The 17,751-nt window shown below is 35.4% G+C and overlaps 2 protein-coding genes across 3 annotated transcripts in view; one reads left to right on the forward strand and one right to left on the reverse strand.

The window, feature by feature from the left end:
* Positions 1 to 3,842, reverse strand: part of bicd1a (bicaudal D homolog 1a) — a 39,121-nt gene extending 35,279 nt beyond the window's left edge. For both annotated transcript variants that reach the window (XM_046865256.1, XM_046865255.1), the window contains exon 1: positions 3,537 to 3,842. In XM_046865256.1, coding sequence (XP_046721212.1) covers positions 3,537 to 3,752 — 216 coding nt within the window. In that variant the 5' untranslated portion in view covers positions 3,753 to 3,842. The remainder of the gene's footprint in view (positions 1 to 3,536) is intronic.
* Positions 3,843 to 7,999: 4,157 nt separating this feature from the next.
* On the forward strand, positions 8,000 to 17,542 carry slc23a4 (solute carrier family 23 member 4). Its single transcript, XM_046865354.1, is given in 13 exon segments — positions 8,000 to 8,237; positions 10,706 to 10,846; positions 10,989 to 11,146; positions 12,640 to 12,799; positions 12,898 to 12,931; positions 12,934 to 13,078; positions 13,663 to 13,783; positions 13,888 to 14,044; positions 15,399 to 15,652; positions 15,777 to 15,941; positions 16,028 to 16,136; positions 16,377 to 16,472; positions 16,633 to 17,542. Coding segments are annotated over 13 exon segments (1,836 nt in total). The 5' UTR covers positions 8,000 to 8,195; the 3' UTR covers positions 16,887 to 17,542.
* The last annotated feature ends 209 nt before the right edge of the window (positions 17,543 to 17,751 follow it).

Here is a 17,751-nt window from a genome sequence, read left to right on the forward strand (position 1 = left end):
TGTGTACAAAGATGAACAAAGAGGCCATTCTTTAATAAAACAGAGCAATGTTACTAAAGGACGCACTTAAATTTTCATATACAATATTATTCACTATATTTTCTTTACATAGCAAACACAAGGAATAATTGCCAAATTATATATATATATATATATATATATATATATATAAAGAAGGTAAGCTAAATTTTAGCTATTTCTAAGTTAACACATAGCAGATGGTTATTGAATAAATACAGTAACAATATAGCTAACAATGGAGCCAATAGCAAAAACATGCCAAACATGGCAAAAAAGGAATGCCATTCATCTAAAAAGGGTGAGTGTAAGGGCATGACCATGATTTACACAACCCCATCCTAGAGAGATTAAAACTTTAAAACTTTAGTTCCTCAATGAAAAGTGAAGGATATAGAACCCTCTAGAACACATACTAGTCTGCAAACCCGTTTTATATAAGTCTTGTGGGTTCTATATCCTTCACTCTACATTGAGGAACTAAAGTTTTAAAGTTTTAATTATTAACAGTTAATAATTACATTATTGTGTTTGTTTGTTTTACAATAATTTTACTGCAGCAACAGTAAATACTTATTTTACATAAGCAAACTGGTGCAACTGGAAGTCTCTATTTTCTGTTAAAATCTTTAAAAGATTCATATTTGCAATTTGGGCTTGGCCAAAGTTTTGCCCAATAGTATATCTTAATTAAAAAAAAAAAAGATTTTTATTTGTATCATACTACATAGTATTCATTAAATGAAAGATGGAGAGACAGATGAAAAATATTACCTCAGGACAAGTTCAGTTACACACACACACACACACACACACACACACACACACACACACACACACACACAATTTTAAGCCAGCTGCAGATAAGCAAACCTCACATTCACATGAAACACCTCATGATATAATTAAACCGCCTGACATTCAGTGAAAGCAAAACCCATTACAGTGCTATAGAGGAGCTTTTTGTAGTTAGCATGGTTGCTGAACACAGCCTGTGTCTGAAGTCAGCAGTTAATTAAAGCTACTCAAGCCTTTGGGGCTGATTCTCCTGATCTAGTACCTAGAACCATTGTAGGGAATAAAAGCAATTACTGACACAAAGACCCACAACCTGAAGACTTATTTAAAAATCTTCACACCATTACAATTCTGCATGTCCACTCCCAGTCAAAAGCTTTTCAACCATTTTATAGGGTTTATTATAGTTTAATTCTGATGAGAGACACAGGCCACACGTAATAATGACAAATAACTAGCGAAAAGAAAACTAATTCTTTGTGAAACTTATTGTTTGGTCATTCTCATATCTTAACAAGACCTTAAATCTGTGGTCTATTAAAGGCAGGTGGAGGGTATATGTAATCTTCTTCTTCTTCTTCTTCTTTCGGCTGCTCCCATTAGGGGTCGCCACAGCGGATCATCCGTCTCCATACCACCCTGTCCTCTACATCTGCCTCTTTTACACCAACTACCTGCATGTCTTCCCTCACCACATCCATGAACCTCCTTCTTGGCCTCCCTCTTTTCCTCCTACCTGGTGGCTCCATCCTCAGCATTCTTCTACCAATATAATTTATGTCCCTCCTCTGCACATGTCCAAACCATCTCAATCTCGCCTCCCTCACCTTGTCACCAAAACATCCTACATGCGCTGTCCCTCTAATAAACTCATTTCTAATCTTATCCATCCTCGTCACTCCCAACGAAAACCTTAACATCTTCAGCTCTGCTACCTCCAGCTACGCCTCCTGTCTTTTACTCAATGCCACTGTCTCTAATCCATACAACATCGCAGGTCTCACCACAGTCCTATAAACTTTCCTTTCATTTTGCAGATACCCTACTATCACAAATCACTCCTGTCACTCTTCTCCACCCACTCCACCCTGCCTGCACTCTTTTCTTCACTTCTCTAACACACTCTCCATCACTTTGCTCTGTTGACCCCAGGTACCTGAATTCCTCCACCTTCTGAAGCTCTTCTCCCTGCAACCGCACCACTCCACTGCCCTCCCTCTCATTCACACACATGTATTCTGTCTTACTCCTACTGAGTTTCATTCCCCTTCTCTCCAGCGCATATCTCCACCTCTGGAGGGTATATGTAATAACTATAAATAAATAAAAAAAAAGACTAATTAAATGAATCATAAATATGTTCTAGATGGTAAAAAAAAAAAAAAAGATAGAAACCGTCACAGAAATTCTAATGTTTTCACTATGGATACAATTACAAGCCATAAACCATTAACACCAGTGCAAATTAATTCAATTACAGTTACACGTTACACGTAGTGTGTTTTTGTACATTAAAAATTCATCATCATCATCATCAAGCCGAAGAAGCCTTCACACTTCCTTAAAGTTAATAAAATCTGGATAAATGCCACATTGATCACAGTTGGTGTGCAGTTAATGCCTGAATGCGATCTACAAGTTGCCTAATGTGTTAAATTTGGTCCTTAATGGTTTCCACTAGACAGCAAATTATCATTAATGGCTCCCAGGGTTATCATTAAAGCTTTCATTAAAACAAACACATTTCCCATTTTTACCATTAAAACTATTACAAACTCTGTGTGGGTTTCTTCTGTTTTCTTTTTTTTATTCAGTAAATTAAAGTAATTAAAATGTTGACCTTTTTTGTTCAGATTGCTGATTGTATTTTGTATTCAATTGCTTTTGTAAATAAAACAGAGCAAAGAAGAAGAGGTCAGTACATTATTTATTAACATAGACCACAATGGTATGATTCTATCACTAGATCTGTGCAGTACAAAGAACTTGAACTTGAAAAACAAAGGCTTGTATCTGAATAGAAATATGTACATTAGATCTCAGAGTACTAGGACCTCTGTTGTGGAGAATTGTAGAACAATGGAGATCAATTCAGTGTGTAAAACATCTCTGCTATAGATGTTGTCAGAAATTAACTTCATATAATTTCTAAAAAAGTTTTATTTACACTTTGGGATCAATAAGACTATTTTCCCAAGAGAGTTCTTGTACGATAAGGTGTCAAAAAAAAGACTTAAGAAATATAACTCAAACCGCATCACCAAATACTTAAAGATAAAGTTTAAATGTGTTTCAATGATCTGCAGTAGAAATATAAGAATGAGACAATAATAATTTTTAGACCATATCCAATCGACAGTTTCTTACACAGACACATTAAGAAAAGATTTATTTCCAGACAGATGGAGCAGTAACTCAGTGCTGGACTGCATCCAAACAAGCCTAAGACTCCTGAAAAAAAAAAAAAGCCTACCTTGACAGCTTAATCAATGCACATGGAGCCAAAGTGGAAACTGCATAAGCTTTATGATGCACTATGTTCACACTATGCTGTTTATGAATCATACTTCAGTAACTTTAATAACATTATTGTATATACATTTAAACCAGGGAGGAAGAAAAGAGTGGGATAATGATGATGATGATGATGATGATATCTGCATGATGTCCCTCTTTCATGTGGTTTTCATGTGGTTTGTTGTGATGGTGCATTACTGTACCTCCTGCAGCTGCTCCAGCTCTTTCCTGAGCGCCTCCTGCTCAGCCTCCAGCTCAGCGCAATGCTGTTTCAGACTCTGGTTCTCCTCGAGCACCACCAGGCCGCACTCCGCTGCGCGGATCTTCTCCCGGTTCGCTTCAGCGAGCTCGCGGTTCAGCCTCTCCACCTCGGCCCGGTACTCATCCACACTGTCCGCGCATCCTCCTCCTGCCGCCATCGCACTCTCTCAGACTCCTTGTTGTGCAAAATCCAGGCGGACAGTTCAGCTGTGAAGCGGCTCCTCCTCCTCCTACTGCTCCTCCGCCTCCTCCAACTCTTCCTCCTCCTCCTCTTCCTCCTCTCAGTGCGCCACGAGCCACACCGGGAGGAGAGCGCCACTGCGGCTCGCGCCGCGCACGCGCCTCTACTCCCCCCGTTCTCAAAGGTTTAATCTAAAACCGTTAACGTTGGGCTCGTGCTGTCCTTGACGTTGAGTTTTTAATTATATTAAACATAATCCCTTTTCTCTTGGCTTGTAGTCCACAATGATCTGAGCAGGGATCCACACTGTGCATAAGTGAGCAAAGACGAGTTTCATCCCCGTCTCGTGACGTCACCATGAGCACCGCGTCTCTTTATAGGTGCAATGAACGGGCTTTGAAAATCAATCAATCAATCAATCAATCAATCAATCAATCAATCAATCAATCAATCAATCAATCAATCAACAAATCAATCAATCAATCAATCAATCAAGCAATCAACCAATCAATCAACCAATCAATCAACCAATCAATTAATAAGTCAATCAATCAATTAATCCACAAATCAATCAATCAATCAATCAATTAGAAAAACAATCAAAGAACTCGAAAAATATTATTTCTATCTATCTATCTATCTATCTATCTATCTATCTATCTATCTATCTATCTATCTATCTATCTATCTGTCTGTCTCTGTCTGTCTGTCTGTCTGTCTGTCTGTCACTAATCTTTTTCTCTTCTCTCTCTCTCTCTCTCTCTCTCTCTCTCTCTCTCTCTCTCTCTCTCTAAATATATACAGTATCTGACAATAGTTAGAAGACCCCTCCCAATTCAGCAACCATTTTATTATATTTCTCAAAGGACAGTACAAAAGAAATGGAAATTTGATATACTTTAAAGTAGTCAATGTGGTTCGTACAGAAGTATAGACTTATTGTCCTCTAAAATAACTAAACATACAGCTATTATTGTCTAAATGACTGCCAACAAAAGAAAGTACACCCTAAGTAAACATGTCTAAATTGTGTCCAGAGTGTCTTCATTTTGTGTGAGCACCATTGTTATCTAGCACTGCCTTAATCTTTCTGGGCATGAAATTCACCAGAGCTGCACAGGTTGTTGCTGGGATGCGGCAATCCTGACAGCACTCAAGCATCTGTTCTTCGAAGTCAGCTTCTACACCTATTATTAATAAATGAGATGTTAAAGCTGGTGTTGGTGTCCATCTAGTGGTGGTCCTGGGAATAATGCACTTTCATTAAACAGGATGCTTTACTGTAACTTTCCTTGTCACGTGGACGGTACCCTCACGTGCACAACTTTGCACCAGGAAAGTGCATATAATCTATATTGTAAGTTTTAATTGAAAGGAAATCAAAACCAGTACCTTAATTATTTTAAAAAAGAAAATCTCCTATATTATCTCCTATATATCTCCTACCTTTCCAAGTGTAAAATTGTGGTCTTGTGTAACCCCTTTTCCCCCTCAGAGTATATCTACAGACAAATTTACCCCAATTATTAGAATAAATCCAAATTGTAAATTATATAGCACATATTACTCCAAATGACTCATTAAAAACTGCTGTGCTACTTGTTATACCTATTTGAATTAGAATGTGTCAGTAAATCAACTACTACGCTGTGTTTGGGGGTCTGATTCAAGCAGGAACAATTTGCATTAGAATTCCCAAACTCAGTTTCCTCTCTCTAATAACTATATTATACCCCAAAGTTCCACTGACATTACTGAATAATAGGAATTCTGCAAAATGAATGAATAAACAAATACGTGGCCAATAAGTGAAGGTTCATTAAAAAAGTGTCAAGAAAAGGTGTACTTGCAAGCTTTTTTTTAATTAAATTTAAGACAAACAATATAAAGTCAAACGAAGAATCAAGTAAAGAAAAAGTAAAGAGAAACCAGTGTTAGGAAGATATGGCATTAAGCACACAACGGGCTACAGCCAACTGAAGCTTTGCTACCAAACAAAGAAACTTCAGAAATTAGATAGGGTCACTGATCAAGTGGAAACCCAAAATAACTGAGATTCATCAAGAGCGCATGAGACAAGGTCATGTGATCTGTTATAAATCATGAAGCTAATGGGAATTGAAGTTTTAGGTGGACAAATCTGAAGTTGATGTGACAAAGAGTCAAAGGGGAAACTACACAATTATATGCATCTGTTTACAGCTCGAAATATCCTTAAATGTATTCAGAATATATCCTGAAGTAGACAGTGCTTTAAATTAAATATTAGCCTCCCTAGTATAACACAGGAAACACCAAACAATCAGATATGGTTTGGTACATACACAAACATTACAGTACGTACATCCAAACTTTACCATGTGACCTTCCAAAAATCCACAAGTAACATTTTACATAATACACATAAAATACAACCTTCTTCTGATCTGACCTCTCCACATTCGCACCTCCCACCCCCAACTGCCCCTTGTTGCAAGTACTGCAGTATTTTGCAGTTGCACATGCAGGATTAAGAAAAAACAAACAAACACAGGTTTGTCACACACGTGAATTTTAGCTTTGAAAAGTCCTCAAAATAAAAGAAGACTCTCATCCATTTTTCTTCTTCTTGTTATTGTTTTATTATTATTATTATTATTTATTTATTTATTTATTTTTTGTGTATATATATCTTTGCTCTATTTTTAGACTAGCGGTCTGATTTAAATCAACCCTGGCCAGGCAGTTACTAAATACACAACTAATTTTAATAAACACACACTTGTGACACTCTTATCCTACACCTTTCCATTCGTAAAAGAGCACGGAGCGTAAAAAAACAAAACAGAGCAAAATAACAAAAAAAACATATTTATGTTAAATCAACATGAATTCCTTCTTAGGCACATGATCTGTGTGGCTAATGTGGACAGATAGAGATGGAGAGCAGAATGTACACAATCTAAAAGTAGCACACAACTGGATGATTAGATTTAAGTTTGGGTTGCTGGATGGCAATCATGTGGTGCTGAGGTCCGCTTTCCAGTGAACTTACAGTATAATTAACTCAGAGCAAGCCAAGAGATTCTTCATTCAGATGCATGAATAAAAAGCAGCGGCATTTCATGTTACAGTATATCTTCTTATAAATCCTCCTGGAAAACCTCTACTCAATGATGTTAGGAATTAATTTGCTTTAATCCCTTAAATAAAAGCAGACATAGATCATTGAAATATTATTTTAATTATTGAAAGCTTTGAAATGATTTAAAGACTTGGAGATGAGATCAGTATTGTATATTTCTTGAAGATACTTGTGTTTGAATATATAATTTTGGGTTGGGAGGAAGTAGCTCAGTGGATAAGATGTAAGAATTCCAATCGGAAGTTCATGGATTTTATTCCCAGCACCACTAAGCTGCCACTGCTGAGCCCTTGAGCAAGGGCCTTAGGCTCAATTTATGCTTTTATAACTGAGATAACTGTATGTCACTGTAGATAAAGGCATCTGCCAAATGCACTAATTGAACATTTTGGTAACATGGTTGGTGCTGTGGTGATAAATCAAATGGACCAGAAAATCAATACACATTTTAAAGAAGTCAAGGCAGTTTTCCAGAACCTTCTCTACATACTCAATAGTAATGGCACCATGCGTTCTTTGTGCAGATTAGAAAATTTAAAAATTATCAAAGGATGAAATTATCTGATAAAAATTATCATCATCTCCTCAGTATTATCAGTGTTGCTGAAATAGAAAACTTTATTGCGAGAGTATATCAGCATGACTGTTACAGTTACTGAATACTAGATGCCTGGGAAAAAAAAAGCTTGCTAGCTTGTTTTGATGAGTATATGTACTTCACTCAGAGCTTTTAATCTGAATGCTACATGCTACAATAACATTATTGAGCTTAGTATAGAGATTTACAAAAATCTATACTGGTCTGATTTGATCAATCAGATATATCAATCCTTTACTAACTATCTATTTGAGCAACCCCAAAGCTTATAGCAATAAACTAGCTTATCCTTGTAGTTATCTAGTAACAGTACACACCTGGTTGCTTTCGGTCTCTTGAATTCAGGATATCATATACTTTAGGATCTTAATGTTTATTGTGTGATCTGTATTTTATTATTTGGTTTGATTTGCACACACATTTGTGTGTGTGTGTGTGTGTGTGTGAGAGAGAGAGAGAGAGAGAGCGAGAGAGGGAGGGACAGCCTTCTACATTTTTGGCATGAGTTTTCTAGTCAGCTGCTTTTTTAGCCCTGGTCAATCAAGCTCACATGATTAGCTGATAGTTCTCATTTTAATCAGTCTGAGCAGTTTCTTCCTGCTCCCCATTTTTGCTTTTACTCTTCAATAATTTTTGATCGCCTTTTTTTTTTTTTTTTCTTTTTACAAATTTCGAAAACCTTTTGGGATTCTAGACCAATGGCTCCAAAAAAGGAAAGCAGGGGCAACCATTCATTTGATGTAAGTATACTTCATATATTCTGGTTATTGAGAACAAAAGTAATTGCTGTATGGTGTATACCAAAAGAATGTACCTGAAGTGTTTTGTAATACACTTCACTACACTACACAAGTATACGCTACACTTCACTTCACTACACTATACAAGTATACTGTTTATGGTTATGATTTTATCAAGCCATTTGTCTTTGCAGAAACTTGATTATAACTGTAATTTAGTGCTAATAAATTTGAAAAGCTTTTATTAACATCATTGCTCCCAACCAGTAGCAAATGTATTTCAATTCCATTCTTTCAAATCTATTGGATATCAGCTATTGTGGCTTATTTCTCTTTATCAAATTTTGAAATACTAGGGTTGGGTCAGAACTAGTTGCTATCAGATAGAGATCAGATTTTTTTTATATATTTATTATTGCTTAGAATTTATGGCCTATTGCTTATTCAGTATAAACAGTGTTATTGGTGCAAGTCATTCCTATGTTAGGAATCCTGTTAAGCGTTGTTGTGTTGCTCATGCTTAAGTTAGTTAATGAGAACAGAATCTGTCATAGAATCTACTACAGGTGTTAAAAACAACAACTGAAGGGGTTTTGGACATGCAATAATAAAATAATAACTAATAATAATGATAATAATAATGTAACAAGTAATAATATAATAACAAGTTTAACTTTTAAATATTTTTATACTAATGTGCTGGAGTATACCTATATTTAACATTTGGTAATAATTCACTTTTTAGAGCTTTTAACAATAGACCTTGTCCCCTTTTTTATATAATTAAATGTATTAAGAATATAACCTTTAATTGTATAAATTACATTTCTAAGTGTATCCCTTAAAAGTTTATCCATAATGAACAAGCCACTGTCCGCAGTGACAAGGAAAACCTTCTTGCAATGGTATGAGGAAGTGTACTCTGATGAAAACAGTTTGTATCAACTTTAGTCCTAAGATATTGTAGCAGGCTGTTTATATTAGTCACAGTCCACATCCAATATCATGGTTCTTAAATTAAGCCCTGCTCAGTAGCTTAAAGGATCTTTAGACTGATCAAGTGCAACCATCTTCAGCTGTGAGTAGTCTCCAATTAAAAAACATTCTATCGAGAGGTAATGCATCAGGATGAATCAGGCAGGTCCGGAACAAAGAAAGGGACTGGACTGGTATCTATGGATCATGTTTAACTCAAAGGGGTGAGGGGTGGTAAACAGGGAGAGAAAACATTAATAGATAGATAGATAGATAGAGAGAGAGAGAGAGAGAGAGAGAGAGAGAGAACATGCATAAATAGGTACTGTATACTTATTGTTACATATGGGTTTGGACACTGTGCAGGATGATCAGAGTATAAGTAAGGACTTTAGCAATAATAGATATGACAGCACAACTAAAAAGGAGAGCCAGAAGGTTGATTTAGTTGAAGCCTGCTGCTAGCATATTGCCAGCTAATTTTAAATATGCTTTTGAAGGAAGTATTCCTGGTGTCCAGTATACATTATTTACAAGTTTCTTTAGATTTTTGAAGCTATAGACAAAGAATGAAAGTGTCAGTAATATTTGCAGTTTCACTTTGATATGCTTTGTCTAAAAAGGTCTTAGAGAGGTGCAATTAATGTCTAGCATACCTGCAAGTAAAAAACACTCTATGTATACATCAAGTACAGATTAATTATACTTATGTATACGTTTGTTTACATTTACTTTTGATACCAGACGGTCCTAATAGAAAAATACACTTTGTTTAAGTCTTTGTTTGGTCAGATATGGTTATAAAACTTATTCGTAAGTATAGTACCTAGTAATGAATTTTGCCAAAATTAGTAGCATTCACGTGACAGGATTGTGTCCATGAGGGTAAACCAATTGAAAACCTTAAAAAGTACGTCATAATTAAACAAACACTTGTCAAGCATTCAAATATTTGCCTTGAATAAAATAGAAAGTATTTTAGAACACTGAATTATATTTTGGATAAACATATATAATAAAAAAAAAGCTAATTGGTTTTAAAATCAGTGTTCAACTTTCCCAGCCTGATCTCATTACCCAGACACATGCTGCTAGATCATTTCACTTAAAAAATTGAATAAAAAATTACTAGTTTTCTTGTTTATTTTTGTATTTTGTGTTTTGTTCTCTTTCCTTTTCATTGCTGTACTGTATGTGTACCTTTTTTGTCATTATGCTTAACTTCATGCATCGTAACACATTAGGAGTTAACATACAGTAGGATCCAAAATAAAGAAATGCATAAACTGGACCAGTCTTTGTAAACATCAAGCTACGTTACTGCTGCAATAGTCTACCAAAAATGATGTATTATGCATTTATAAAACGCATCCTGCACTTAAAAATATTTGAACTCCCCATTTATAATATTTCTCTCTCTCTCTCTCTCTCTCTCTCTCTCTCTCTCTCTCTCTCTCTCTCTCTGGATAATTCTGCTGATCTTTGCTTTCCAGGCTGATGGCATTATAAATAATTTCTGTGGCTTGACAGAGGGGCAGAATGCAGACTTGTCAGAAGACGACAATAGAAACAAACTAGCTTACAGTGTAACTGATGTACCACCATGGTACCTGTGCATCATCCTGGGAATTCAGGTCAGTTCATGTCCTGTTCTCAAGCAATTTTCTGCCATTTAATTTCCTTCACCCTAAAAATAAACAAAGCCTTTAGAGTAACTGATGAAACATATTAAACTTTAAACAAAATCAATAAATCATTTCATTTTGTTATTCTCAGCACTTTCTTACTGCGTTTGGAGGAATCCTCGCCATCCCGCTTATCCTGTCTCAGAGTCTGTGTCTGCAACATGATGGACTCACTCAGAGCCACCTGATTAGCACCATGTTCTTTGTTTCAGGAATATGCACCTTATTGCAGGTCACCTTGGGTATCAGGTAGTCATCGTCTTTAAAAGCACTCTTTGAGGAATGTGGGAATTTTTGACATCTGGGAAAATCATGGGCATGAAGTCATTTAATTGCAAATCTAATAAACCCATATTTTATTCACAATAAAACTTAGAAAACATATCAAATGCTTAAACTGAGAAAATGTACCATTTTAAAGGAAAACTAATCAAACATTGCACCATGTCTCAAAAGAATAGGGACGGAGTGACAAAAGTCTATAAAACTTGTGTTATTAAAATGATAGAGCTGGAGAAACTTTTTGCAAGTAATTTGTTTAATTGACAGGTCAGTAAGTTGATTGGGTATTAATATAGTATCTTAGTGTTTGCTCATGTCTCCCAGAAGTAAAGATGGCCAGAGCTTCATCAATCTGTGAAAGACTGTTTCTACAAATTGTGGAACAATTTCTGAATAATGTTCCTCAACATAAAATTGCAAAACACTTCAATATTATTTACAGTAAAAATTATCATTCAAAGTTCAAAAGAATCTGGAGAAATCTCTGTGCACAATGAGCCTATGAACTTCAGGTACTACATTTAAAACAGTCATGATTCTTTAATGGAAATCACAGCATGAGTTCAATAACACTTCAGAAATCATTGTCCGTTTACACAGTTTGCCATTTCATCCACAAGCACTGGTTAAATCTCTATCATGCAACGAAGAAGGCATACGTGAACATGATTAAAAATGCTGTCATCCTCTCTGGGCCAAAGCTCATTTAAAATGTACTGAAGCAATGTGGAAAACTGTTTATTAAAATAATGAAAAAACCTTTATGATTAAGCATTTTTAATCTAGAAATATGTGACATTGCTTTATTCTCTTTATTCTGAATTAAGGTTTAGACCATTAGACAGTTCTCTTAAATTGCACAGTAAATCTGAACACTAAATATATATGTGTGTGGTGGAACACTGATTAGCTCAGGAACTGAAGACTTTAATAGGTTTACATAAGAATTTAGAATTGTATGTCTGAGTTCAACACACTTTAAATCCACATTCCACTGGTTTGTTTATGCTGGAACTCTATATCAGAGGAATGGGGATCAGAGTCTTGAGGACTTAACTGGAATTTTTTATGGGATGCCATGACCGTAAAGAGATCGACAAAATAAGTGCTCTGTTGTGTATACTGTAGAACGAGTCGGAGAAGAAAAGGCTTTTGAGAATCTTTCAAGCACCACTTAAATGTCTTTTTTTACTTCTGATGGTAACTATTCTAGAATGAATCATGAGTTTTCAATCATACAGTATCAAGTTTACTTTAGATGGGAGTTGGTAGCACAGTGGTTAAGGCATTGGACTTTGGATCAGAAGGTCACAAGTTCAAATCCCACCAAAACTCCCCTGCTTAGTTGTAAGTGCTCTGAATGAGGGTGTCTGCCAAATGCAATAAATGTAGATGTGGTATGTCTCATTCTTATGACCTTAAATGTAAAATGTTTTGTTGAACTCTCGTCTTAATGATAGGTTGCCTATTCTTCAAGGTGGGACGTTTACTCTTCTAGCACCCACAACATCCTTGCTGTCCATGCCAGATTGGGTATGTCCTGCCTGGACCCAGAATGCCACCCTGGTCAACACATCCTCCCCTGAGTTCATCCAGGTCTGGCAAAGTCGCATACAGGTGGTGAGTGTTACAGTTGAACTTAAGAGCTTAGTTAAAATTGGAAACTGTGCTAAAGTATTTGGAACAACTGCTATTTTTTTTTTATATTGTTTTAACAGATTCAGGGATCCATCATGGTGGGCTCCCTGTTCCAGGTCTGGTGGGATTCTCTGGTCTAATTGGTCTGTTTATGCGATTCATTGGTCCCCTGACAATTGCACCCACCATCTCACTTATAGGCCTTTCTTTGTTTGATTCTACTGGAATGAATGCAGGAAACCACTGGGGAATCTCAGCCATGTGGGTGCAAATAAGTGCAACTATTCACTTTTACTGAGAGTGGCATAAGTACAATGTCAATTTTAGTCGTATCATTATATAGACACATGATTGTGAATTATACAGTAAATGATTAAAGTTTTGTGACAGTTTTGTGAACCTGACTATCATACCCATGTCTGCTTTTTGAACATCTCATTCTAGATAAAGTCTCCCTTTGCTGACCTTCCACTGTTCAGTTTTTTAAAAGTGACAGTATGGATTTGTATTCATTGAGCATAATAAGTGAGAATAGGCATTGATGTTGGGTGAACAGACGTGTGGTGGAGTCAGCATTCAAATTCATCTCACAGTAGTTTAGTGGGGTGAGGTCAAGGCTCTGTGCATGCCACTTTGGTTCTTTAACTGGTCCTTACATGACACAACAGGCTGTTACAGGCTGGAACAGGTCTGAACCCCATCGTTCCCTTTAGGACACACAGTTGTGTACTTGTATGTTTGTGGCACCAGCTGGGAGAAGAAGCAAATATGGGTGTAATGGACAGGTATAAAAGGTGTAAAAAGTAAAATATCAAAGCGACATAACATTAACTTTCTTTCCACAGGACAACATGTTTAATTGTGATGTTTTCCCAGTATCTCCATCACATTGCCATTCCTTTCCCTGCATACAGCAAGACCAAAAAGTTTCACATCCGCAAGATAAACATCTTTCAGATTCTTCCGGTAAGCAAAAAAAAAAGAAAAAAAAGAAAATGCTTTTAACCTGAACATCGTGGGGTGTTTAAATGAAATCTTGTGCATTCCTCTTTGAACTTGTTTCTCCACAGGTCCTCCTGGGCATTACTGTTTCATGGTTGATCTGTTACCTTCTGACTCTCTATAATGTCCTCCCATCTGATCCGAAGCGTTATGGGTATCTTGCTCGCACAGACATTAAAAAAGATGTAATGGTAAATGCACCTTGGTTCAGGTTCCCATATCCAGGTATTTAAAATCTGTATTTAAATCAGTATTTACTTATAAGTCATGTATCTCTCGAACTACAATTGAATTCTATTACAAAAGCAACAAAAACAACAAAACTCTATTTTGCTGCTCTATTTTGTGCCATGTATGATAATGAGTTACCTGGAATTTCACTGGGGCAATAAACTTGTGTTGATGCTAAAAACTACTAACACTGCTAAAGCACATACATGGTGTGTCGGTGTTACAAAGTGTGCCAGAAAAAATAATCAGAAAAAATAAGATCTGATGTTTATGTGTATTCCGTCACTTCCACATTTTTAAGAGATAAAAATTCATTAAAAAAATTAAAATTAGTTATTCAACTGCTGACTATCACATGGCAGGAAGTGACAAAGTAATAACCACTTAATGTCATAAAAATTACTCTTATATCTTGGCAAGATTAGATTTTTTTTCTTTAATTTTAAATCCCAAAATTATCAATAGGAATCTTGGCAATGCTTAAAGAAAGTAAGGTATAGCACAGTTTCTTTAGCCATAAAGATACAGTAACATTAGCTAGTCATAGGTTTCTGTAAGCTCAGGTCCTGTATGTAGAAGAGACCAGATCATGTTATATTCATAACAGCATGGAATTTTTATTATACATGAATAACAGTGTTGCACAAGGTTTCAAATAAAAAACATAATTGATAAAAGATAGTGATGTTAACAGGAAGAATCTAATTAGGTTAAAATAAGTTAGTAAAGGCTTTTAACAATATCGTACAATACATTGGTTAGAAAATTAAATAGTAAAGGTTTTATTGTTGCATATCTATTATAGGCTATTACACTGTGTGTTTCTGTGTCTAGAGTTTTGTGACTCTGTGTTTGGCTGGTAAGCAGGGCAAAGTGAAAGGGCACACTTCGCCACAATGAATAAAATTAAATACTAAGAAATAATACTAAGAAATATAGAAATAAAACCAACAGTACCACAATGCTTTTTTGATGGAAAAGCACTGAATACATGCAAACACTTTATACACATTAATATCAAATTTAAAGATAGTAGGTTAGATAAAATCTACTTATTCTTAAAGCAAATCTACCTAAATTTGAGCCACTAACCACTACTGACATCACAATAAATTCAATGCTGCTCACATTTACTAAACAAAGTGAATTTTTTTTAAAGAGAACATATAAAAAAGAGAGCATATAATGTCTATATACATATAATGCACATTCCTGAAGCAGATATAAGTTATTAAATGGAGTCAAACTGAATTAATCTACAGTATACTGTGCATATTATGTAAATTGTTCACTGAAATGGTTTTAGCTGGCAGTTTTTTTTCTGAATTCGTTGCCTTTGAAATTGTAGGTCAGTGGGGTTTGCCCACTGTGAGCCTGGCAGGGGTGTTAGGAATCCTGGCAGGAGTTATATCCTCTATGATTGAGTCAATAGGTGACTATTATGCTTGTGCCAAGTTAAGTGGTGCTCCACCTCCACCCAGACATGCAATCAACAGGGGGATTGGGATTGAAGGCCTTGGCTGCCTGTTGGCTGGAGCATGGGGGACGGGAAATGGTACCACTTCCTATAGTGAGAATGTAGGTGCACTGGGCATCACTAAGGTGAGAGGCTGTTAAGTTCTTTCAGACCACTCCATAATTTAAGATACACCACCACAGGATTTGAGTAATGTTATAAAATAGATGAAAACTTTGTAAAATGTTATTTTTTACTTTTCCTGTGCAGGTTGGTAGCCGCATTGTGATTGTTGCCAGTGGTGTCATCATGATCATTATGGGGTTGTTTGGAAAAATCGGAGCCATGTTTAGTACGATCCCGACACCAGTCATTGGAGGGATGCTTTTAGTTATGTTTGGCATCATAACTGCAGTCGGGGTGCAAAATCTACAGGTGGGATGATTATTTTCAGTTGAGAATGATGACGTATTGTAATAACCAAATAACCAAAATTAAACTCTGTGCTAATCTCTTTATAGTATGCAGATATGAACTCTTCTCGTAACATCTTTATCTTCGGCTTCTCGATGTTTACGGGGCTTGTCATTCCAAACTGGATAATAAAAAATCCTGATGCCTTAAACACAGGTGTGTTTATTGGTGTTGCAACTGCACAATAAAAATGATAAAAGACGACATCACATTATTTCACATTTGCTGATGATAAAAGCAGATAAAGGATATATATTTTTCACACATATATATATATATATATATATATATATATATATATATATATATATATATATATATATATATATATATACAAATGTCACAAATTTCACAGTCTCAGACTAATGTATTTATATGCTAATGTCTATGCTTCAGGAATTGTGGAACTGGATCAAGTTTTCCAGGTTCTTTTAACAACCAGCATGTTTGTTGGAGGATTTTTTGGATTTATTCTAGATAACACAATCCCAGGTGAGTTGCATACAGCACACAGCATTTCCTTAAGCCTGGCTGAAATTCATTTACACTAAACCTCAGAATTAATAGTTTCAGTAATAAGCCTAAAATAAACGTAATTAATTGACTAAACTATAGTGATCTTGTCCGAGCATTTTTTTTATTGCTCCTGTAGGAACAAAACATGAGCGAGGCATGACTGTGTGGAACAAGGTGAATGAAGAAGAGTCTGAGAACACTGCAGAAAGTGAGGAGGTCTACAACCTTCCCTGTAACATCAGTTCTTACTTTGCCTCCTACTCCTGGGTTAGATATATACCTTTTTGCCCCTCACATAAAGCCAGACCACGTAATGACTCATCCAATAGCTCTGTTCTCTCAAAAAAGTGCAATGATGACTCGCATATCATAGTAGCAGTTGCACTGTAATAGCGACTCTTAATGAAAAATTGTTTAGAAGGACCACCACATTTTTTGTTAAATAATGTTTTAATATCCCAGTGTGGATTTAAACTGTGAAAGTTAAAGTCACTGTAAAATGTTATATGTTCAGAACTTAGGTGAGCTGAGGCAGCTGTTTATGATTTGGATGTATTTATTTTATATCTGAACCAATTTTCCAGATGATCTTGAATGTTATATTGTAACCATATTATATTTTATGATATTTTGAATGTAGCATTGCTCTGAAGAACTGTGGTTTTGCATTAGTTTGTGCTTCAATAAACCAAAATAGTACAGACCTTTTCTTGTAAACTACAGTCTTAGAATTATGTGATGTTAAATTGTAATTATTTGCAAAGATTTTAATTTGAATGTTATTATTTAAAAATTGTATGACATGAATCTGAATTTTGAACTGAAATAGTATTTCTAAAATCTGAATGTAAATTAAAAAGTATTAAGTATATTAATTATGTAGAAAATTATGAAGCATTCAATCTATCGGTTGATTCACATTAAGCAACTGAACACAGAAACCCTTTTTTCTGTTCAAAATGAGGCATTTTGCATTTTTCTAAATGTATTTGTTCATAATTAAGAATGAAATTTCAAAACTAACCATAAAACCTGAATTAAATTAAGATTTAGAATTAAATGGTTCTAATGCTATACAAGTTTTACATACGGTATATATGAGTGTTGTATGTATGTGTGCTTGTGTGTTTGCTTGTGTGATTTCATTAAAATGTATAATGCTTTTAGAAATATCAACATATAAACCCTTCAAATCCCTACCCATGCCTATTTTCAGCACAAAATGGATTGCTTGTCATTGAAAAAAAATGCCGAG

Source organism: Silurus meridionalis, chromosome 13 (assembly GCF_014805685.1).
Source record: "Silurus meridionalis isolate SWU-2019-XX chromosome 13, ASM1480568v1, whole genome shotgun sequence".
NCBI lineage: Eukaryota > Metazoa > Chordata > Actinopteri > Siluriformes > Siluridae > Silurus > Silurus meridionalis.